We start from the raw sequence: 23395 nt of genomic DNA, 5'->3' as shown, positions 1-23395 counted from the left end.
CCATTTCTTCCTTTGTACTATGGAACATTGATCAATCATACGCAGCTAATAATAATAATAATAATAATAATGATGGCATTTATTAAGCGCTTACTATGTGCAAAGCACTGTTCTAAGCGCTGGGGAGGTTACAAGGTGATCAGGTTGTCCCACGGGCGGCTCACAGTCCCCATTTTCTAGATGAGGTAACTGAGGCACAGAGAAGTTAAGTGGCTTGCCCAAAGTCACACAGCTGACAAGTGGCGGAGCTGGGATTTGAACCCATGACCTCTGACTCCAAAGCCCGTGCTCTTTCCACCGAAAATGATTTTAAGAAAAGGAATAAAAACCGAAACAACACTTGAGTGATTGTGAAAGGCAAACTACTTCTGATACCTATTTTCAATTACTCGTGATCTATTTTCAATTACTCGTGATCTATTTTCAATTACTCGTGATGGAACAAATGACCCCGAAGGACCGTAGGTTAAAATGGAAACAATGTATTTCGTCATACAGCACCTATCAAAATGTGAGAGAAATGCATACAGCTCTCAAAGTCTCAAGCTCTCAAATGCAGCTCTCAAAGTCCCCCCAGAACAGAAGTCTGAGAGTGCCTCTGCTCTGGGAAATGGCAGCCCCTGAGATCAGGGAGGCGTCGTTTCTCTCCCGGCTCCGCTGTTCAGGTTTCTTCTTTTTGCTAGTTTGGTCTGTTTCTTGTCTTGAATTGGGAGGGGAAAGGGGTTGGCACAGGGGAAGAGGGTGGGGGAAGAAGGCTGGAGGAGGAGCGACGTGTTGGTGGCCCCGCGGAGTTGAGCCGCGGGTTCCGAGCAGGGTTCTGGGGTTGACCAGCCAAGCCTGGCTCAAGGAGGTCTGAGGGGCCTATGGACCCCACTCACTGCCATGTGCACAGAAAGGACCCCCCCACCCCGGCCGGGGTGTGCCGGGACCAAGTATGCCACTTCTGGGGCCTGAAGATGAGGGGCATCTAGGGATGGGGTTGGCATAGTAGTCATGGTGTGTATACTGAGTGCTTACAGAGTGCAGAGTACACTAACCTGAGCATTTGGGAGAGGACACCAGAAGCCAGATGAATGGTAGGTTCCAAGTTCAGCACCCTATCCACTGTCAGCGCCCAGCACAGTGCTCTGCGTGCAGTAGGCACCCAGTATAGCACCCTGCTCACAGGCGCCTGCCACAGTGCTCTGCATATAGTTGGTGCCCAGGTCAGTGCTGTGTATACAGTAGGTTCCCAGTACAGATCTCTGTAATCACCCCATAATCACCCCATCTTCAGGCAAGAATTGTTTGTGTGTGTGTGTGTGTGTGTTTTTGCATGTGTGTTGGTGTGCGTTTGGCAGTGTTTCTAGCACGTGGCTCAGTATGCCGTTTCCTTCCTGTTCCCTCTGCATCGGCTCCAGACTGACTGCATAGCCCCCGGTGACCTAGATTTAGACCACGAGCCCTGGTATCAGTTCTTTTCCCAGCTGGAGTTCGGGCGGCCGGTAAGTGAGCTGGGAGCCTAGTCGTGGCAGTCCCCAGAACGCACTCACGAGGAGGGATCGGTGTCTGCTGGGGCGCTGACCGGGGCATGGACTGAGGCACCGGTCAGGGCATTGAAACCAGCCTCATCCCCACCCCGCAAGTTTGAGAAACTCCGAGCCACCTTGGCCATGTCTCTGCATCAAGAGGCATGGAAACCTCTTGTTAACCACCATTACCTAGCAACAATGACACCCCAGTGCACCCCCACATTTCCTGTCCCTGTTGAAGAGCCATCTCAGGGTGAAGGGTGGGCGATCCCCTTTCTAGATTCTAACCCAATGCCCCAGAAACCATGCTGTCCAGGGAGAGGGAAACGCTCCCCTTGCTTCTTCTAGTGCCCCCGATTTCCAGGATGCAGAAATGCCCCCCTCATCCCCAGTTTCCACGATGTCCCCGGCCACTACTCCATTTCCCACCCAGACCCTCCCCACCTCCCAAACTCCACCCCTCATCTCCCTGGAACGATGGAGCTCATGACCTCCATGGTCAGTCACCAAAGGAGATTTTCAAGTGCAAACACGTCCTCAGATCCAGTAGCCAGGTGATGCACCTGCTGTCTGGCCCCCAGGGACCTCTGGGACCAGGAACCCCAGGGACTGGGTACCCCAGAGAGACCAGCAGTCTGGACCCTGGGGATCAGCATTCCTGAGGCCTGGAAACACGGGGACCAGAATCCCAGAGCCCAGCCACCCCCGGGACCAGCATTCCGGAGTGCAGGGCCCCTTGGGACCAGGCCCCTTGAAGACAAAACCATCCGGGCAGCGGACAGGAGAGAGACTGTGTTCAGGACCTCTGACGTCCGCCCTGTCTCATTTAGCCAAGCTGGAAATGGGCTGTTTGGCCTCTCTTGACCCCTGGCCTGAGTCTGGCTGTGGATGAATTACATTTCCCCACACTTTTCTAAGACTATTGATTTAGATCGTAAAACTTTCCCAACCATTCATTACAAAATTCCCAGTTTGCATTCAGTGCAGCACTAGGGCTTTGTTTGGGAGAAGTGATCTCTCTTGGCCTTCCTCTCCCTGCCACTTTGCGGATGTTTCCTAGGCAGCCGGAGGGCTTGGTCGCTCTTTTCCTGCGGCAGCCTGCCTGCCGACACCGGTGACCACTCCCTGGATGGGAATCTCCCGGCCCGCTCACACGCTTAATCCTTAACCCCTGCTTGGGTCACCAGTTCTGCCTCCCCGGAGCTGATAGCCTCAAAGTCCTCCAGGTTACTGGGCAGTACTGGGCACGGGGGTTTGATTGGACTAACCAGGCCGCTAAAGGTCAGCTGGCAAGATGCCACTAACAGGCTAACCTCTTCCCTCGCTCTGTCGCTGCCGGGCACTGCGCCACTTGGAGCCCCGACACTCTGTTTCTAACTATGTCACCTTTCCCCATTCATTCTTGCTGCCACCGGTTCTCCTGCGTCCCATCCGCGGCCCTCCTGCTGCCGCGGGGCTCGCATCCCCAGCCTCCTAAAAAGCCTCTGGAGTATGAGCAAGACCGATCTCCATGGGGCGTCACTGAGGTAAATGGATCCTTTTTTCCTTTCCAGACCTGCCAGGCCGTCCCTAAGGCAGTCAGCTGTCCACTGTGTTACTTCAGGGACCGTCCGGTGTCCAGCTTGTCTGCCCTGAGGCTGGCTGTTAGTCCAGTGTGATACCACAGGGAAAGTCTGTATAGCCAGTCTTTCCCTAGAGTGGCCTGTCATCTGGTGTGATCCTGCTGTGACAGTCCAAAGTCCAGCTGGTCTGTCCCACATCAGCCCAGGGTGATACCCTGGGGACAGTCTGATATCCAGTCGGTCTGTCCGCAGGATAGCTATAAGTCCAATCCGATGTCCAGTCGGTCTGTTGCTAGGGCGGCTATTAGTCCAGTGTGATACCACAGTGACAGTCTGTCCAGCCGGCTTTCCCCTAGGGCGGCCTGTCATCTGGTGTGATCCTGCAGTGACAGTCCAGTGTCCAGCTGGTCTGTCCCAAGGGTGTCTTTTAATCCAGCGAGTTAACATGGAGACAGTCTCATATCCAGCCGGTCTGTCCCTAGGTCAACTATCAGCCCAGTGTGATCCCTTGGTGACAGTCTGGTGTCCAGTCGGTCTGTCCCTATTGTGGTTATTAGTCCAGGATGGTCTTTTCCTAGGGTGGCCTATCATGCATTTTGATCCTGCAGTGACAGTCCATTGTCCAGATGGTCTGTTCCTAGGGGGTGATGCCATAGTGACAGTTTGATGTTCAGCTGATCTGTCCCAAGGGTAGCTATTCATTCATTCATTCAATTTATTGAGCGCTTACTGTGTGCAGAGCACTGTACTAAGCTCTTGGGAAGTAAAAGTTGGCAACATATAGAGACGGTCCCTACCCAACAACGGGCTCACAGTCTAGAAGGGGGAGACAGACAACAAAACAAAACATGTGGACTATTAGTCCAGGGCGATACCAGGTGGCAGTCTGATATCCAGTAGGTCTGACCGTAAGGTGGTTATTAGTTCAGTATGATATCACGGTGACAGTCTGATATCCAGCTGGTCTGTCCCTAGGGTGGCCAGTTGTTCAGTGTGATACCATTGTGACAGTTTGGTGTCCAGCTGCTCTGTCCACCGTTCAGCTCTAAATAAGGCCCAGGACACCTTTGTGTCTGGTGATTTTATTCTCACCATCCAGCCTCCCTCTACCTTGGCTCCTGCTTCCTAGTCCCACAGCTTGGAAGCAGCAACCATGTTCCCAGGGACTGTGAGGGGAAGGCGAGAGACCTGGGGTGAGGGGTCCTCCTGGGAACAGCTCTCTACTGGCTAGACTTCTGCAAACATGACCTCTATAATAATGATGGCATTTATTAAGCACTTACTATGTGCAAAGCAGTGTTCTAAGCGCTGGGGAGTTTACAAGGCGATCAAATTGTCCCACGTGGGGCTCACAGTCTTAATCCCCATTTTACAGATGAGGTAACTGAGGCCCAGAGAAGTTAAGTGATTTGCCCAAAGTCACACAGCTGACAATTGGCGGAGTCAGGATTTGGCCTCTATAGAAAGTCATCAGGTCTCGGAGTCCCTCTTTGTGACGGTCGTGGCTGGCCTTCAAGGTCTGGGTTCCTTGAGTGCTATCATCATCATCATCATCAATCGTATTTATTGAGCGCTTACTGTGTGCAGAGCACTGTACTAAGCGCTTGGGAAGTACAAATTGGCAACATATAGAGACAGTCCCTACCCAACAGTGGGCTCACAGTCTAAAAGGGGGAGACAGAGAACAAAACCTGCTGTCAGGTGTGACCCCACTCTTGAGAAAGAGTCCCACTTTCAGGTGTAAGCCCTTCTTTCAGGTGTGACCCCTACACTTCGGTGTGACCCCCGCTCTCGAGTGTGCCACCATGATTTTTCCAGCCGGATGCCCAAGTTCTGAGCTACCCGATACTTTCTCTGGCCACTGAGCCATGTCTGAGAGGGAGCGTCCTGCTTTAGACTATGGTGGCTTGCTCAGGTGAAGTCGGGAGACCCTAAGTCTCCCAGGGCTTAAGCCTCCTCCTTGGTGGAAAATCAGGCCTTTTAGAAGAGTATTAATATCTTTAGACCATAAAGGGCACTTCAGTGTATTCCACCCACCACTTGGCCTGCACCATTGTCAGGCACTGAACGGCCCCTTGGTGGCCTGAATGAGCTAGTGATGGCATTGAGTATGCACTTACTAGAATTAATTATTCATTCATTCATTCATTTGTATTTATTGAGCGCTTCATGTGTGCAGAGCACTGTACTAAGCTCTTGGGAACTACAAGTCGGCAACCTATAAACACGGTCCCTACCCAACAGTGGGCTCACAGTCTAGAAGGGGGAGACAGACAACAAAGCAAAGCATGTGGACAGGTGTCAAATCATCAGAATAAATAGTAAAGTTGGATGCACACCATTAACAAATAGAATAGTAAATATGTATAAGTAAAATCAATAGAGTAATAAATCTGTACAAACATATATACAGGTGCTGTGGGGAGGGGAAGGAGGTAGGACAGGGGGATTCATTCATTCATTCAGTTGTATTTATTGAGCGCTTACTGTGTGCAGAGCACTCTACTAAGCTCTCGGGAAGTATAAGTTGGCAACATATAGAGATGGTCCCTACCCAGTAGCGGGCTTACAGTCTAGTAGGGGGAGACAGACAACAAAACATATTAACAAAATAAAATAAATAGAATAAATATGTACAAGTAAAATAAATAGAGTAATAAATATGTGCAAACATATGTACATATATACAGGTGCTGTGGAGAGGGGAAGGAGGTAAGGTGGGGGGGGGGGTGGGGGAGGGGGAGAGGAAGGAGGGGGCTCAGTCTGGGAAGGCCTCCTGGAGGAGGTGAGCTCTCAGTAGGGCTTTGAAGGGAGGAAGAGAGCTAGTTTGGCGGATGTGCGGAGGGAGGGCATTCCAGGCCAGGGGGAGGACGTGAGCCGGGGGTCGACGGCGGGACAGGCGAGAACGAGGTACGGTGAGGAGGTTAGCGGCAGAGGAGCGGAGGGTGCGGGGTGGGCTGGAGAAGGAAAGAAGGGAGGTGAGGTAGGAAGGGGGCGAGGTGATGGACAGCCTTGAAGCTGAGAGTGAGGAGTTTTTGCCTGATGCGTAGGTTGATTGGTAGCCACTGGATGGGGAGGAGGAGAGGAAAAAGGGGGCTCAGGCTGGGAAGGCCTCCTGGAGGAGGTGAGCTCTCAGTAGGGCCTTGAAGAGATCTTGGTGTAAGCCCTTCTTTCAGGTGTGACCCCTGCCCGTTGGTGTGACCCCTGCTCTTGAGTGTGCCGCCCTGATTTTTCCAAGCCGGATGCCCAAGTTCTGAGCTCTCTGGTCCTTTCTCTGGCTGCTGAGCCATTTCTGAGAGGGTGCCTGCTTTAGACTATAGTGGCTTGCACAGGTGAAGTGGGGAGACCCTAAGTCTCCCAGGGCTTAAGCCTACTCCCTGGTGGAAAATCAGGTCTTTTAGAAGAGTGTTAATGTCTTTAGACTACAAAGGACACTTCAGTGTATTCCACCCACCACTTGGCCTGCACCATTGTCAGGCACTGATCTGCCCTTTGGTGGCCTGAATGAGCTAGTGATGGCGTTGAGTATGCGCTTACTAGAATTAATTATGGCACGTGCTCAGCACTTGTATCAGGACTGTACTAAGCGCTGGGGTAGATACGAGTTAATCAGGTTGTACACAGACCCTGCCCACCTGGGCCTCACAGTCAAAGTAGGAGGGAGTAGGATTTCATCCCCGTTTTACAAATGAGGAAACGGAGGCACAGATAAGCTATGTAAATTGCTTAAGGTCACAGAGTAGACAAGCGGCAGAGCCAGGGTTAGAACCCAGGTCCTCTGATTCCCAGTCCCATGTTCTTATCATGAGGCCACCCTACTTCTCTACTTAATATGAGTAAATCACGGTGCTAAGTGCTGAGGTAGAATCAGGATGATCCAATCGGACACAGTCTCTGTTCCACATGGGGCTCATGGTCCAAGACTGAGGGAGGACAGGTAACTTAACCTCGTTATTTAGATGATGAAACTGGGACCCTGGGAGATGAAGTGACTTGACAAGATCATGCAGCAGGCCCTTGGCATAGCCGGAGCTAGAAGCTGGATGTCATGACTTCCAGTTCTGTGCTCCGACAATTAGGCCATGCAACCTCTCGGTAATGAGCATGAAGAAGAGCAATGACTTTCTGGCTGAGGAAAGTGCTTCCGTTACCAGTTTGCTGGGACTGAAATGTATTTGTGGGGGTGGTGTGAGGCCTGTCGCATGGGGCCGGTCAAAATTGGGAACTCGTTGCTGTTCATATTCCTAGGTTTTCTTCACCCACAGGTTTTCCTCTGACACTCCAGAACCAAACAAAGCCAATGTGAATCACAAGTGGTGAAATCTTACTTCGGCCTCCATTTGACCCACATTCCCCAACCCATACTGCTGTAGATAAATTCCTCTCACCAATGTTTTGTTGTTTGGACTGTCCAAACCAGAGTCCCCAAAATGAGGGCCAGCTGGACCGTGGATCAACTGGCCCATGTGATATTCATTCATTCAGTCGTATTTATTGAGTGCTTACTGTGTGCAGAGCACTGTACTAAGCACTTGGGAAGTACAAGTTGGGAACATATAGAGACGGTCCCTACCCAACAGCGGGCTCACAGTCTAGAAGGGGGAGACAGACAACAAAACAAAACATATTAACAAAATAAAATAAATAGAATAAATATGTACAAGTAAAATAAATAAATAGAGTAATAAATATGTACAAACATATATACATATATAGCTGGGCTGTGGGTCACCAAGAATGAGGATTATCCAGATTTTGGATTATCCGGATTTTGGATTATCTAGACTCTGGGTCATCTGGACTCTGGGTCATCAGGGCTCAGTAAATATGATTGTTTGATTGATTGATCGGGGCTGTGGATTATCCAGACAATGGGTTACCCCGTAAGCTGACTTCTTCTCCCACCTTGTCTCTCGAACCACCACTTTCTGGGGCTATCGGTTGTTACACCAGACTGGCTGGTACCCAGCAACTTTGTTCTGGGTAGCCACCCCGTCCAGTGGTTTTGTTGGGGAGGGAGTTGGAATGCTTGGTTGAAATCAGGTTTGGAGGCTCCTTTTGTGTCTTTCCGGTGAGGATTGGCCACTGTCAGCAACATCTTGGGCCTGCAGAGAGGGAATCAGTGCTGTTTGGAAGTGACCTTAGTCTTGTTCAGGTCCTTAAACTTGTTGGCTCAATGCTTTATAGTGAACGTCTTGGAAACAAAGAGATCGTGGGCCTTTGGCCCCATTCCCCACCGTGTAATCAATACATTTTTGAAAGATAAGACTGTGGGTACTGTCAGTGCTGGCTCAGACTGGTGGTCTGAACAGCCCAGGACGATTGGAAGAAACAGGAGAAGCAGCATGGCCTAGTGGAAAGAGCACAGCCCTGGGAGTTAGAGGACTTGGGTTTTAATCCCGGCTCTGCCACTAGTGTGATCTTGGATAAATCATTTCACTTCTCTGTGCCTCAGTTAGCTCATCCATAAAGTGGGGATTAAGACTGTGAACTCCATGTGGGATATAGACTGTGTCCAACCTGATAAGCTTGTATCTATCCAGTGCTAAGTACATTCAGTGCCTGGCACAAAGTAAGCGCTTAACAAATACCACTTAAAAAAAACAAACAAAAAACATGGTGATTGTCCTTCTGGAAGCCCACCTTCATGATCAGGGATTGACTGCCAATACAGCTGACTCTCCCTCTCCCTCTCCATTCCTCTCTGTTCCCCCAGTGACCCAGCAAGGACCATCCAACACCCCTAACTCTCCCCTCCCCAATCTTGACTTTCCCTCTGACTGCCTACCATAGGTTCCTCATCCAAACATTTCCTGAACCTGTTGATATTTTGGTTACCACAGCTTCCTGTAGTAACAAATTCCATATGTTTCCCATCCATTGTGTGTGCGTGAAGAAGTGTTTCCTCCATCCTAAGAACTTTCACGGGACAAATTCCACAAAATCACCCTATTGTGACGTAATAAAGAAGTTTTATTATATTTAGATTGATGTTTGAATGTTGTAACTTTCTGTTTGATGCATATCATGCATGCCTGTCTAGGTCATTGAGTGCATATTATACTAGGCACCTACTGCGTTCAGAGCCCCATCCTGGTCACCTACTGTGTGCTGAGAGCTGTACTGAGTGCCTTCTGTGTACAGGGCACTGTACTGGGCATCTCCCCTAGGCAGAGCACTGTATTGAGTATCTGTTGTGAATAGAACACTGTAATAAAGTACAAGGCTTTTCAACTTTCAGTAGAACAAAAGGCATGATCCCTGCCCTCAGGGAGCTTACAATTTTACTCTGATAGTAGGCCCCACCATCCACCACATTCTGTGTTGTAATTTTTGTGTAGAGCCCCATCGCATTGTGCTTCTCACCACACCTCTGGGTGCCAAAGTGGGTAAAGGGTGCGGCAGAGATGGGAACATGGGCCGCCTCTCAATATTGTCACAAGTTTCTGCTCCTCTGGGATGGGGCCCCGAGTCACTGCTGCGAAATTCAGGCCATCTGCCCTCCCACAGAATTTCCCACTACTTTTCCTTCCAGACAAAAAATCCTGTACCACTCTGGGGAGTTTCTCAGGGTCTAACACTCAGCTCCCTTTTGAATGACCCTATCCCCGAGAATTTCATCAGTGGATTCACAGGGGAACAGGAGCTGATCAAGCCACAGTCACCCCCAAACTGATGTTGCCCCGAAGGAGTCATGGCTCTAGCTGTAATGGCAGAAATGGTACTACTGGGCATCTACTGGATGCAGTCCTCCGTACTGAGCACTTGGGCAAAAGAATTTTTACTTCCAACAACCTGTGATTATTATGGGGTCTTTCTTCAGATCATTGAGGAAAGGCCACATGGCTCTCTAGCCAGTAAGAACGAATGGTATCAGATCTCTAGCCAGTTAGAATGAAAGGAGTCAGCTTTCTAGCCAGTAAGAATCAACACTGTCAGTTTTCTAGCCAGTAATCAATCAATCAATCGTATTTATTGAGCGCTTACTGTGTGCAGAGCACTGTACTAAGCGCTTGGGAAGTACAAATTGGCAACATATACAGTCCCTACCGAACAGTGGGCTCACAGTCTAAAAGGGGGAGACAGACAACAGAACCAAACATACTAACAAAATAAAATAAATAGAATGGGTATGTACAAGTAAAATAAATAAATAAATAGAGTAATAAAGTAAGAATGAAAGGTGTTGGCTCTACCCAATAAGAATGAGCGGTGTGGGCTCTAGCCATTAAGAATGAACGGTGTGGTTTTCTTGTCATAAAGCACAATGGAATCTTTCTTTGGTTTTACAGGCCTCATTATACCAAACTTCTATAGAGAGAGAGAGAGGCCCAGACAGACCATCTAGGTAAGTAATCGTTTTTCTAGCACTCAACCAAATAACTGGCCCATTTCTTCCTAGAAAATGTGAAATATGAGAGAGAGAGGGAGGCACATGTCTGATCTAGTTCTCATTTGTGTACTGAAACTCTTTGAGGCATTTTTTCCTTTGACTTCTTTAGTTTGGGTAATAATTAAAAAGCAAAATATTAGCTATTAGATCCTCAGCCTCCTGTAAGGGTAGGGAACTCTTCCCAGTTTGATCAATCAAATGATATTTATTGAGTGCGTACTGTTTAGAGAGCACTATACTAAGCATGTGAGAGAGTACAACAGAGTTAGCAAACATGACTCCTGCCCTCAAAGACCTTACAGTCTATTGGGGAAGACAAACGCAAATTATTTCAGTCAATCAATCCATCGTGTTTATTGAGCACTCACTGTGTGTACAGCACTATACTAAGATCTTGGGAGGGTATAATACAGCAGAATTGATAGATATGGTTCTTGCTCACAAGGAGTTTTAGACTGTGAGCCCACTGTTGGGTAGGGACTGTCTCTATATATTGCCAATTTGTACTTCCCAAGCGCTTAGTACAGTGCTCTGCACAAAATAGGCGCTCAATAAATACGATTGATGATGATGATGAAGAGGGGAAGAAGGACATTAAAATAAATTATAAATATGTACACAAGTGTTGTGGACTGAACAGAGAATAAGGAAAGGAAAGGGAGTGAGGTCCCCCTCTAGACTGTAAGTTTGTTTTGGGCAGGGAACATGTCTTCCAGTTTTGTTGTATTGGACTCTCCCAGTGCAGTGCACATAGTAAGTGCTCAATAAGTATGATTGATTGATTTGGGTGGGAAGATGAGAAGTTCTGTTTTAGACATTTTAAGTTTGAGGTGTCAGCAGGACAACCAGGTAGAGATATCCTGAAGGCAGGAGGAAATGCAAGGCTGCAGAGGAGGCGGGTCAGGGCTGGAGAGGTAGATTTGGGAATCATCCACATAGAGATGGTAGTTGAAGCTGTAGAAACAAATGGACGAGCCAAGAGAGTGGGTGTAGATGGAGGATAGAAGGGGACCATAATTTAGAAGGTGGGAGGCAAAGGAGGAGCCCGCAAAAGAGATTGAAAATGAGCAGCCAGAGAGATAGGAGGAGAACCCGGAGAGGATAGTATCAGCGAAGCCAAGGTTAGATAATGTTTCCAGGTGAAGGGGGTGGGCCACAGTGTCAAAAGGAGAGATGATGTCTAATAATAGTAAAAATGATTGTGGTATTTGTTAATCAGTTACCAATGGTATTTATTTTTTGCTTACTATACGCAAAGCACTGTATCAAGTGCTTGGGAGAGTACAAGAGATCTGAGAAGCAGTGTGGCCTAGTGGAAAGAGCACAGACCTGGGAGTTAGGGGACCTGGTTCTAATCCTCTCTCTGCCCCTGTCTGCTGTGTGGCCTTGGTCAAGTCACTTCACTTCTCTGAGCCTCAGTTCCCTCATCTGCAAAATGGGGATTCAATATCTTGTCTCCCACCTACCTAGACCTTGAGTCTCTTGTGGGACCTAACTAGCTACCCTAGTGCTTAGTACAGTGCTTGGCACGTGGTAAGTGATTAACAAATACTGCAATTATTATTATTAGACTTGGTAATAATAATAATAATGGTATTTAAGTGCCTACTATGTGCTAAGCACTGAGGGGAAGCAGCGTGGCTCAGTGGAAAGAGCCCGGGGTTTGGAGTCAGAGGTCATGGGTTCAAATCCCGGCTCCGCCAGTTGTCAGCTGTGTGACTTTGGGCAAGTCACTTCACTTCTCTGGGCCCCAGTTACCTCATCTGTAAAATGGGCATTAAGACTGTGAGCCCCCCTGTGGGACAACCTGATCACCTTGTAACCTCCGCAGTGCTTAGAACAGTGCTTTGCACATAGTAAGCGCTTAATAAATGCCATCATTATTATGCAGGGTAATCAAGTTGTCCCACAGGGGGCTCATACTTTTAATCTCCATTTTACAGAGGAGGTAACTGAGGCACAGAGCAGTTAAGTGACTTGCCCAAGGGCACACAGCGGACAAGTGGTGGAGGTGGGATTAGAACCCATATCCTTTGACTCCCACGCCCGTGCTCTTTCCACTGAGCCACGCTGCTCCCCTGCCCTTAAGGAACTTGCAATATAGTAGGGGAGACAGACATTAAAATAAATTAAAGATAGGGGTAATGGCCAAGTATGAGGATAGGTACACAAGTGCTATGGGGACGGAATTGGGTGAGTTTCAAAGTGCTTAAGGCTGATGTGGGGCTGAGGTGGGGAGAGAAAGTGCTTTAAGGGGTTAACACCGAAGTGCATTCATTTATTCATTCATTCATTCACTCTGTCATATTCACTCATTAATTCTTTCGTATTTATTGAGCACTTACTGTGTGCAGAGCACTGTACTAAGCGCTTGGTAAGTACAATACAGCAATAGAGACAATCCCTGCCCACAGCGGGCTCACAGGCTAGATGCAGTCTAGTCTAGTCTAGATATGATGCAGAAGGGAGTCAGATAGTTGAGGAATTGAAGGGTTAAGTTGGAGGTATGATTTTTAGTGTGTGCGGAGCACTGTACTAAGCGCTTGGGAAGTACAAGTCGGCAACATATGGAGACAGTCCCTACCCAACAGTGGGCTCACAGTCTAAAAATGAGGGGAGTGGAGGTCTAATAGATATGGAAGGGGAGGGAGTTCCAAGCTTGAGGGAGGGGAATATCAGCAAGACCAGTGGTTATTGAGTAGCAAAGTGTTGAGCTCTTTCCAAACGCTGTGCTAAACCCTAGTTATATACAGTGCAATCAGATCATACACAATCTTTTTCCCACGTAGAACTCACAGTCTACTGGGGAGAGAGAACAGGTACTTAATCCTTATTTTACAGATTAACAAATGAAGGCACAGAGAATAATAATAATAATAATGGCATTTATTAAGCGCTTACAATGTGCAAAGCACTTTTCTAAGCACTGGAGCACTGTTCTAAGCGCTGGAAGTTACGTGACTTACCCAAGGTGACTTACCCACTGGCAAGTTGTGGAACCAGGATTAGAACCTGGTCTCCTGATTCTGAGTTCTGTGTTCTTTCCACTAGGCCATGGTGCTGTAGTTCTCTCCCAAGCATCCAGTCCAGTGCTCTGCACACAGTAGGCACTCAAATACTGCTGATTGATTATCTGACTAGCTCAAGCTCAGAGCCCATGTTTAGGCAGAGCCGTGACCAAGAGGCAGGAGGGCAGGAGGAGGTTGATGGTGTGTCCTGGACAGGGGCCACTTATTATAATAATAATAATGGCATTTATTAAGCACTTACCATGTGCAAAGCACTGTTCTAAGCGCTGGGACGGTTACAAGGTGATCAGTTTGTCCCACGGGGGGCCCACAGTCTTAGATGAGGTCACTGAGGCCCGGAGAAGTTAAGTGACTTGCCCAAAGTCACACAGCTGACAAGTGGTGGAGCCGGGATTTGAACCCCTGACCTCTGACTCCAAAGCCCGGGCTCTTTCCACTGAGCCACGCTGCTTCTCCAGCGTGAGCTGGTAGGCTGGGTGGTGCCTTTTGAGAGCGGGTGGGGGGCTGCCTCTCCAGATTCATTAATTCATTCAGTTGTATTTATTGAGTACTTACTGTGTGCAGAGCGCTGTACTAAGCACTTGGGAAGTACAAGCTGGCACCGTATAGAGACGATCCCTACCCAACAGTGGGCTCACAGTCTAGAAGGGGGAGACAGAGAACAAAACATATGAACAAATTAACAAAATAAAATAAATAGAGTAAATATGTACAAATAAAATAGAGTAATAAATACGGACAAACATATATACATATATACAGGTGCTGTGGGGAGGGGAAGGAGGTAAGGCTGGGGGGATGGGGAGGAGGAGGAGAGGAAGGAGGGGGCTCAGTCTGGGAAGGCCTCCTGGAGGAGGTGAGCTCTCAGTAGGGCTTTGAAGGAAGGAAGAGAACCAGATGCTCATCCGACCCCTCCCCCAGCTCGGCGAGCACCTCCAGTGACTACCGGAAAAGGCGGAAGAGTGAGCCGGCCGTGGGCCACCAGAACGCCAACAGGATCAGCCCCTCCCGGTCCGACCTCCCAAGCCCAAATCCAACGCTCGTCAAGTCTTTCACGACCTCTTCCCCTTCTTCCCCATCCAGAACTCAAGGTAAGGGGCCGAGGTCCGCTCCTAGGGTCAGGGAGCCTTGGGACATGCCGCTGATGTCGAGGGGCGAGAGGTCTTTGGAGTCGAGCTCCGCCTTCCGCTTCCAGGACCAGGGGAGGCCCAGGGTTTCAGCTCAGGGTGAAGTCACTGTGGCTTTCTAGGCTTATTCTGGCACACAGTGAGCACTTTGTCCAGAGCTGAGCCCTGTCCTGTCCTGAAGAAAGTCCCAGCCCCCAGCCCCCAGCCCCGTTATAACCCGTCCGGAATGAACCCCAGGCCGAGCGGTCCAATCTGGAGCAGACCCCTTTCCTGGGAGATGGGCTTGGTTTGGCCTCCCACTTAGCCTATCTTTTTAGTAGCTGGTTTTCTAGAGATCGCTACTCAGAAAGAGGATTTTGTGGCAGGGCGGGCAGGAAGAGGAGGGGCACTCTGCCTGTGTCTCTTGTAGAGCTCAGAGAAGGGTCTTTTTTCACCCATCCCTCAGAGGGAGCGTATGGTCAGAGCCCATTAAGCCCCCCTTGAGCCAATCCCCAAGCACTAACTTCGTGAGGGCAAAGGTTTTTATGTGCAGTAAGAAGTTCCCACAACCAGTGCCGATGCGACGCCAGCAGGCGGTCACCTCAGGAGCCACTGTGATTTTTTAGTATCCCTGAAGGGCCTGACACCTCAAGGCACACCTTGGGTGGATTTTTGGTCAAAACTTTGGCCCCTGACTGCTCAGTCCTCGGCTCCTGGCCAACTGTCCCGCGCCCTGCCCTGTCTCACCGCCTTGGTGGGATCAGGCCTGGGGTGAAGGGTGCCCTCGTGACCAGAGTGTGCCCTCTGTGGCTCCTTGTTGGGCACAGAGAGCTATGGCTCGTACCAAGATGCCCAGAGGAGTGGAATTCGGCTTTGGGGTATCCCGTGCTAAGACCAGGCCTTGCCCCTTGGGGGGTGTCAGTGGAGTTTGCGGGTTTACCGGGGGCTCCGTTCTCTGGTCCGGTTCCACCCAGCCAGGCCTGGAAGTAGAGGTCTCCGTGTTACCCAGCGGGGTCTGACTTTGGCCTGTTTAACACCGGGGTGCGGGAGTGGGCAGCCCCTCAGCCCGCGTTGCCCTAGCCGCGCTCCTTTCTGAGCCTCGTAGTGACCGGTGGTGGCTGGCTGTGGCCTCCGCCGTCTGATTTTAACCCACGACCGGTCTCTCCTTTCTATCGCCCCGTTCGCCCCCGGTGCGGTCCCTCCCACCCCGCTGCCCTTGGAGGCGGAGGTGGAGCCACAAGCCCCCCGTGCCCCCCGCGCCCACCAAGCCCGCCGCCTCCCCGGCGCCAGCCGCCCCTCAGCCCCCTGGAGCCCGGCGGCCCACGCCCGCAGCACTTAGCTGTGCCCGTGGATGCCCGGAGGGCCCTCGGCATGAAGAATGGGTGGCAGAGGAGCCGGCAGGATGCCGCCGACGTCTGGAGCAGCAGCGAGGAGGCCACGGGCCCGGCGTCCACCCCCAAGCTCAAGTCCCGCAGCTGCGACGACCTCTTGGCCGACGATCGGGACCCCCAGGCCTCCTCGCCGCCGCCACCCCCGCAGCTGCAGCTCCGGTCTGAGAGCCTGGGCAACCTGCCGGGCGCTCCCGAGCTGGGGGTCGGGGCCGGGGGCGAGGCCGAAGCCTTCGGGGCCGGGGCTGAGGCCCTCGGGGGTGGGCCTCTCCGGCCGCGCCCGGCCCATGGCACCCCAGGGTTCCTGCGGATGTACCGGAAGATGCACCGCATCGACCGTGAGGGGCTGATGCGCTCGGAAGTGCTGTGCTCCGTCCGGGCCCGCATCCTGCAGTACGAGAAGGAGAGGCGCGGGGGAGTCCTGCGTGGCTGGGGCCCGCCGGAGGCCGAGGGCGTCCCGCGCCACGTGGTGCCCACCCGAGTCTCGGAGTTCGAGAAGCTGATCCAGAAGTCCAAGTCCATGCCGGACCTGGGGGCCGGGACGCTGGAGGCCGAGGCGGCGCTGGAGGCCGAGACTCTGGGGGCTGAGGCCTCGACCACCGGGGCGGCAGAGGGGCCGGACGCGGCTCGGCCCGCTCCGGGCCCCCCGCGGCGCTTCTCCATCGAGTCCCTGCTGGAGGAGGAGCCCCCGGCCCCGCGCGGCCCTTGCCCCCGGACGCCGGTGCCCGTCCACATCGAGGTGAGCGGCGGCGAGCCACCGAGCCGGGCCCCAGCCGAGTCCTCGGACAGTGAGCAGGATGGCGCCGCCTCCGACCCGAGCGACTGCACCCACGTGGATGGCTCCTCCTTCTGCAGTGAGAGTGACCTGGACCGCTTCTCCTCCTTCACGTCCTCAGAGAGCTGCCACGGCCACGCCAGCAGCCTGGGGCACGGGGTCGGCCTCAGACACCACCATCACCACCACCATCACCACCACCTCCACCACCATCACCACCCGCGACAGCCCGTCGGCTCCTGCAAGGGCCGCTGTCCCGCCGCCCACACGCGCTTCACCGCCGCGCAGAAACCCGAGAGGACCAGGCAGGAGCACCCGGAGGACCGCCGGAGGCCCAGGGCCGACCCCGGCCTGTCCAAGATCGCTTTCCTGGTCAGCCCGGTGCCCTTCCGCCGGAAGAAGAGTGCCACCCCCAAGCGGAGGAGCGAGCAGGCCAAGCGCAAGGCCTCGGTGCTGGATGCGCTGGACTCGGCCCTCAAGGACATCTGCGATCAGATCAAGGCCGAGGGGCGGCGGGGCAGCCTGCCCGACAGTAGCATCCTGCACAGGCTCTTGGCCGAGCTGCTGCCGCACGTCCCCGAGAGGACCTCCTCTCTCCGGGCCCTGAGGGAGGGCCCCCGCTGCCCGCTGCACGCGCCCGCCTGGGGACGGATGCCCCGCAGCGCGTCCTGCCACGACGTGGACACCGCCCACCTCCGGCCCCCACACCACCTCCACCACCCCCACCACCTCCACCGCCCGGACAGCACCGGCTCCCTGTGCTTCCCAGGTGGATTAATGTTCCCTCAGACATCCACCCCCCCGTCCTCCACGCCCAGCCACTCCTCCCGTGTCCTTTCCATTCCACCCATCCTGCATGCTGGCCCGGTGTCGGGATGCCCGGCTGATTCGCCTCCCTCACCCCGTAGTGCGCGACTGAGAGTCGTGACCGTTCCGGGCGGCAGGTCCGTTGCTTAAAGTGACCATCTGCTCCCAGAAATGTTTGGGCTGGAGCTGCGAGGCGAGACCCGCTCCGAGGGCTGGCAGCTCACATCCCGTGGAGGCCCAGTGCCGGAGCCGGCCGGGAGACATTTGGGGTCAGGCCCTGGAGAGTGGCCAGTCCACAGTAGATGCGATCGTTTGGGGCGAGCTTCGCCCGGCATCCTGGTCTGCATCCCGGGATGCCCGGAACTCCGGCCTCTTTGGAGCACGGGGCAGAGGAGAGCGGTAGATTGTGGGAGGTCTGGCGTCACAGAGCGAACAGGCCAGAAGGCTGCCATACTGGGGAAACCCTTTGTCAGTGAGCCAGGGTAGTAGGACCGGGGGCTAGCTCAGAAGTTGCAGGGAGGGGTCCATCGCCCACCTCCTGCCCCAGGGAGTGGGCACCTTACTGAAACCTTCAGGAAGATTTTGCCATTTTTCTACATCTGCCCTTTGCAGCGGAGGGGAGATGCCTCCACTTCAACCCTGTCGAGTGTTGGCTCACAAAGGATTCTGGGAGCCTCCTACTGATCGATCAGGAGTTTGGAGAAATTGTCCATCTTTTGGGCCCCGTGGAAGCGGCGATTCGGATGACATTTTGGGGAGTGTCACTTTAAGCAACTCGCGTTTCGGCCCCGTGCCCATCCCTCCATGCAGACGTCTGTATCTTCATCAGTCAGTTGTCCCTGTCCGTGTCCTGTTTCCGTGAAATGTGGCATCCAGGGGGTAGTTGGGGGGAGGTGGGGTCCAGAGATGCACTAGCCTTTGAGGTGACCCGCCAACAGCCTCTGCCCCCTCCCTCGCTGTCCCCTGGCCAGGAGTGACTCAGGCCCAGCGGTGTAGTACGGTGTAGTACGGTGCTTGGTACATAGTAAGTACTTAACAGTACTTACTTACTGGGGAGCAGCGTGGCTCAATGGGAAAGAGCACGGGCTTTGGAGTCAGGGGTCATGGGTTCAAATCCCGGCTCTGCCAATTGTCAGCTGTGTGACTTTGGGCAAGTCACTTAACTTCCCTGTGCCTCAGTTACCTCATCTGTAAAATGGGGATGAAGACTGTGAGCCCCACGGGGGACAACCTGATTACCTTGTAACCTCCCCAGCGCTTAGAACAGTGCTTTGCACATAGTAAGCGCTTAATAAATGCCATCATTATTATTATTATTATTAACAGAGAAGTACTTAGAGAAGCAGCGTGGCTCAGTGGAAAGAGCACGGGCTTGGGAGTCTCAGAGGTCATGGGTTCGAGTCCCGCCTCTGTCACATGTCTGCTGTGTGACCTTGGGCAAGTCACTTAACTTCTCGGAGCCTCAGTTCCCTCATCTGTAAAATGGGGATGATGACTGTGAGCCCCACGTGGGACAACGTGATCACTTTGTATCCCCCCAGCGCTTAGAACAGTGCTTTGCACATAGTAAGCGCTTAACAAACGCCATTATTATTATTATTAACAAATACCACCATTGTTATTATTATTATTATTATTATCATTATGATGATTATTATTATTCCGCTCAGTTCAGCACCTCTCCCCCCAGGCGACGCACTGAGTCCGTTTCCAAGGAAACCAGCCGTGCGGGAGGGATTTCTCTCTAATCCACCAGCAGGGGGCGACGTAGCACCGGCACATTGAATCAATCAATCAATCGTATTTATTGAGCGCTTACTATGTGCAGAGCACTGTACTAAGCGCTTGGGAAGTACAAATTGGCAACATATAGAGACAGTCCCTACCCAACAGTGGGCTCACAGTCTAAAAGGGGGAGACAGAGAACAAAACCAAACATACTCACAAAATAAAATAAATAGAATAGATATGTACAAGTAAAATAAATAAATAAATAAAGTAATAAATATGTACAAACATATATACATATATACAGGTGCTGTGGGGAAGGGAAGGAGGTAAGATGGGGGATGGAGAGGGGGACGAGGGGGAGAGGAAGGAAGGGGCTCAGTCTGGGAAGGCCTCCTGGAGGAGGTGAGCTCTCAGCAGGGCCTTGAAGGGAGGAAGAGAGCTAGCTTGGCAGATGGGCAGAGGGAGGGCATTCCAGGCCTGGGGTGAGTGACTTTGGCAATTTCCCCCAAATCTCCAGCTCTTTCCCTCCGTCCTTTCCTTTTTCATTCAATCGTATTTATTGAGCGCTTTGCCCCCAACGACAAAAAAACTGCCTTTATTCCCAGCCTTCGTCAGCATTTCAGTCCATCAGTCAGTGGAACTTCCTCAGCATCTATTGTGTGTGGAAAACTAGACTGATAATACTGATGCTACTGGGGCCAATTCCTAGGGTAGGCGGGTACAGGATGACCAGATAAATTACAGTCTCTGCCCAGCATAGGGCTCGCAGTTTAAGAGGGAAGGAGAACGGGTATTTTAATCCTATTTTGAAAATGAGGAAACTGAGACATAGAGAGGTTGCCCAAGGTCACAGAGCAGGCCATGAACAGAACTGTGAGCCCACTGTTGGGTAGGGACTGTCCCTATATGTTGCCAACTTGTACTTCCCAAGCACTTAGTACAGTGCTGTGCACACAGCAAGTGCTCAATAAATACGATTGATTGATTGATTGATTGATTGAAAGCAGCACGGTCTAGTGGTTAGAGCAGGGGCCTGGGAGTTACAAAAGGAACTGGATTCTAATCCCGGCTCTGCCACTTGTCTGCTGTGCGACCTTGGGCAAGTCATGTCACCTTTCTGTGCCTCAGTTATCTTATCTGTAAAATGGGGGTTAAGACTTTGAGCCCAGTGTGGGACAAGGAATGTGTCCAACCTGACTAGCTTGTATCTATCTATCCCAGTGCTTAGTACAGTGCGTGACACATAATAAGCGCTTAACAAATACCAAAAAAAAAAGAGTCTCCAGACTCCTGACTTCTGGAATCTTGCTCATTCCACTAGGCCAGGCTGCTTCCCTAATATCTAGGAGTACTTGGGCAGGTACAGTACAGTCAGAGGATATGGTCCCTGCCCTAAGGTTCCTTATAGTCTAGCGGTGGAAACAGAGGCCCAAGAACCTCCCTTTCCTCCAAGATCTGTCACAGATACCCTACACCTGCAGTTTCCCCCACTCAGGGGAGGGCCACAAATCAAAGAGTTCTGCATCCTGGATGGAGCCTCGCCCCCAAACCATCCTGACCACCTGTCTATCCATCTCCCACCGGGCTTCATCTCCGCAGTCACCCTTCACCTTGCATGTAACCAGACATGACCTGAAATTCAGTCCGGGGTTTCCCGGCACCCACGGGCAGGTTAGGACTGAGCCCTTCTTCTCAGTCCCCCAGGGGCAAGAGGGGAGGGAAGGGGTAAAGTGGGGAGTTGGGTCTGGGGGGCGGGGGGCTGCAGAGGGAATTGGCTGTCTTGAGAGCTGTAACCTTCTCAGCAAGCAGGGTCTCCGAGAGCAGACCCCTGCAGCAGGGGTCCCTCTGCCTCCCGGTGGGTTTGCCGCGTGGTTTCGGGCCTGGTTTGGGGCCCTCCGATTTCACTCTTCCTCTCATCCTGCTGTCCCCTGAGCTGCCCGGCCGCCCATGACCTGTGGATTTTCCAGTGTGCCCTGGAGCTGGGGTGGGCCTCGCGCTGGGCTCAGCCTATCGGTTTGGGCCCGAGCCTGGTTCACCATGCCCTGCCCCATCCCTCTCCAGAGCAAGAGTGTCCGAGGAGCTCCGGATCTTTGGCCACGGACGGGGTCCGCGGCAGCCCCTGGGAGCGGAGAGCCACGCTGGAGAGAGAGGTACCCAGCTGGCCGAGGGGATTGGGTGTGTGTTGGGGGGTGGTCGTGGCCGCTGCCAGGCAGGGCCTTGCTGTTTCAAGGCTCTGCCCTCAGGCATGACCTCCACTGCCCTTGGACTGGAGAACAGGAGGGCGGCCTGAGGGCTTTGGGGTTGGGGGTTAGGTGGGCTCATCCCGAATATGCATCGGGATCCGGGGCAGAGGCAGCCCAGTTGGGGTCTGGAGCACCCATGGAGAAAGCCAAATGCCATCAAAAAAAAAAAAAAAAAGAAAAAAAAAGCCCTGCCTCTATTTCCTCCTCTAGATCTATAATAATAATAATAATAATGGCATTTATTAAGCGCTTACTATGTGCCAAGCACTGTTCTAAGCACTGGAGAAGTTACAAGATGATCAGGTTGGGACACCATGGTGGGGGCTTACAGTCTTCATCCCCATTTTACAGATGAGGTAACTGAGGCCCAGAGAAGTTAAGTGACTTGCCCAAAGTCACACAGCTAATTGGCGGAGTCGGGATTTGAACCCATGACCTCTGACTCCAAAGCCCGGGCTCTTTCCCACTGAGCCACGCTGCTTCTCTACAATCTATCTCTGCTATGTGGTTGAGTCCCATCCCCACTACTTCATTGTGGTCTTGATTCAGGGCTTACTAGGTGCCAAGCACTGTGCAGAGCCCTGGGGTTGATTTCAGACAATCAGATCAGATACAGTCCCTCATGGGGAGAGCAGAGATCTTATACCCATTTCATAGATGGGGAAAATGAGGCCCCAAGAGGTTAAGTGACTTCTCTGGGTTCTGAGCCAACTTAGGTTGCCAACTTGTACTTCCCAAGCGCTTAGTACAGTGCTCTGCACACAGTAAGCGCTCAGTAAATACGATTGATTGATTGAGCCTAGAACCCAGACCTAGTGGATAGAGCATGGGCCTGGGAATAAGAAGGAATCCAGGGTCCACCACTTGTCTGTTGTGTGACCTTGGGCAAGTCACTTCACTTCTCTGTACCTCAGTTACCTCATTTGCAAAATGGGGATTAAGACTGTGAGCCCTATGTGGGACAGGGATTGTGTCCAACCCAATTACCTTGTATCTACCCCAGCGCTTAGTATGGTGCCTGGCACATATTCATTCAGTTGTATTTATTGAGCGCTTACTGTGTGCAGAGCACTGTACTAAGCGCTTGGGAAGTACAAGTTGGCAACATATAGTGACGGTCCCTACCCAACAACGGGCTCACAGTTTAGAAGTAAGCGCTTAACAAATACCACAATTACCATTATTATTATTATTACCTCGTGTCTACCCCAGCGCTTAGTATGGTGCCTGGCACATATTCATTCAGTTGTATTTATTGAGCACTTACTGTGTGCAGAGCACTGTACTAAGCACTTGGGAAGTACAAGTTGACAACATATAGTGACGGTCCCTACCCAACAACGGGCTCACAGTCTAGAAGTAAGCGCTTAACAAATACCACAATTACCATTATTATTATTATTATTACCTCGTGTCTACCCCAGCGCTTAGTATGGTGCCTGGCACATAGTCATTCAGTTGTATTTACTGAGCGCTTACTGTGTGCAGAACACTGTACTAAGCGCTTGGGAAGTACAAGTTGGCAACATATAGTGACGGTCCCTACCCATCAACGGGCTCACAGTCTAGAAGTAAGCGCTTAACAAATACCACAATTACCATTATTAGTATCATTATTATTACCTCGTGTCTGCCCCAACGCTTAGTACAGTGCCTGGCACATGGTAAGCACTTAACAAATACCACAATTATCATTATTATTATCTTGTGTCTACCCCCGTGCTTAATAATAATAATGATGGCATTTGTTAAGCGCTTACTATGTGCAAAGCACTGTTCTAAGCGCTGGGGGGGGAATACAGTGTGATCAAGCTGTCCCACGTGGGGCTCACAGTCTTAATCCCCATTTT

The 23395-nt window shown here is 51.7% G+C and overlaps 1 protein-coding gene across 1 annotated transcript in view; it reads left to right on the top strand.

Moving 5' to 3' along the window:
• Positions 1 to 23395, top strand: part of SORBS2 (sorbin and SH3 domain containing 2) — a 79752-nt gene that overhangs the window by 30854 nt on the left and 25503 nt on the right. Inside the window, exons 10-14 of the mRNA XM_038755072.1 lie at positions 10366 to 10421; positions 14417 to 14586; positions 15824 to 17522; positions 18049 to 18053; positions 21364 to 21452. Of these exons, the coding sequence (XP_038611000.1) occupies positions 10366 to 10421; positions 14417 to 14586; positions 15824 to 17522; positions 18049 to 18053; positions 21364 to 21452 (2019 nt within the window). The remainder of the gene's footprint in view (positions 1 to 10365; positions 10422 to 14416; positions 14587 to 15823; positions 17523 to 18048; positions 18054 to 21363; positions 21453 to 23395) is intronic.

The sequence above is a fragment of the Tachyglossus aculeatus genome, chromosome 12 (genome assembly GCF_015852505.1).
Source record: "Tachyglossus aculeatus isolate mTacAcu1 chromosome 12, mTacAcu1.pri, whole genome shotgun sequence".
NCBI lineage: Eukaryota > Metazoa > Chordata > Mammalia > Monotremata > Tachyglossidae > Tachyglossus > Tachyglossus aculeatus.
This window is presented reverse-complemented; position numbering and strand designations above follow the sequence as displayed.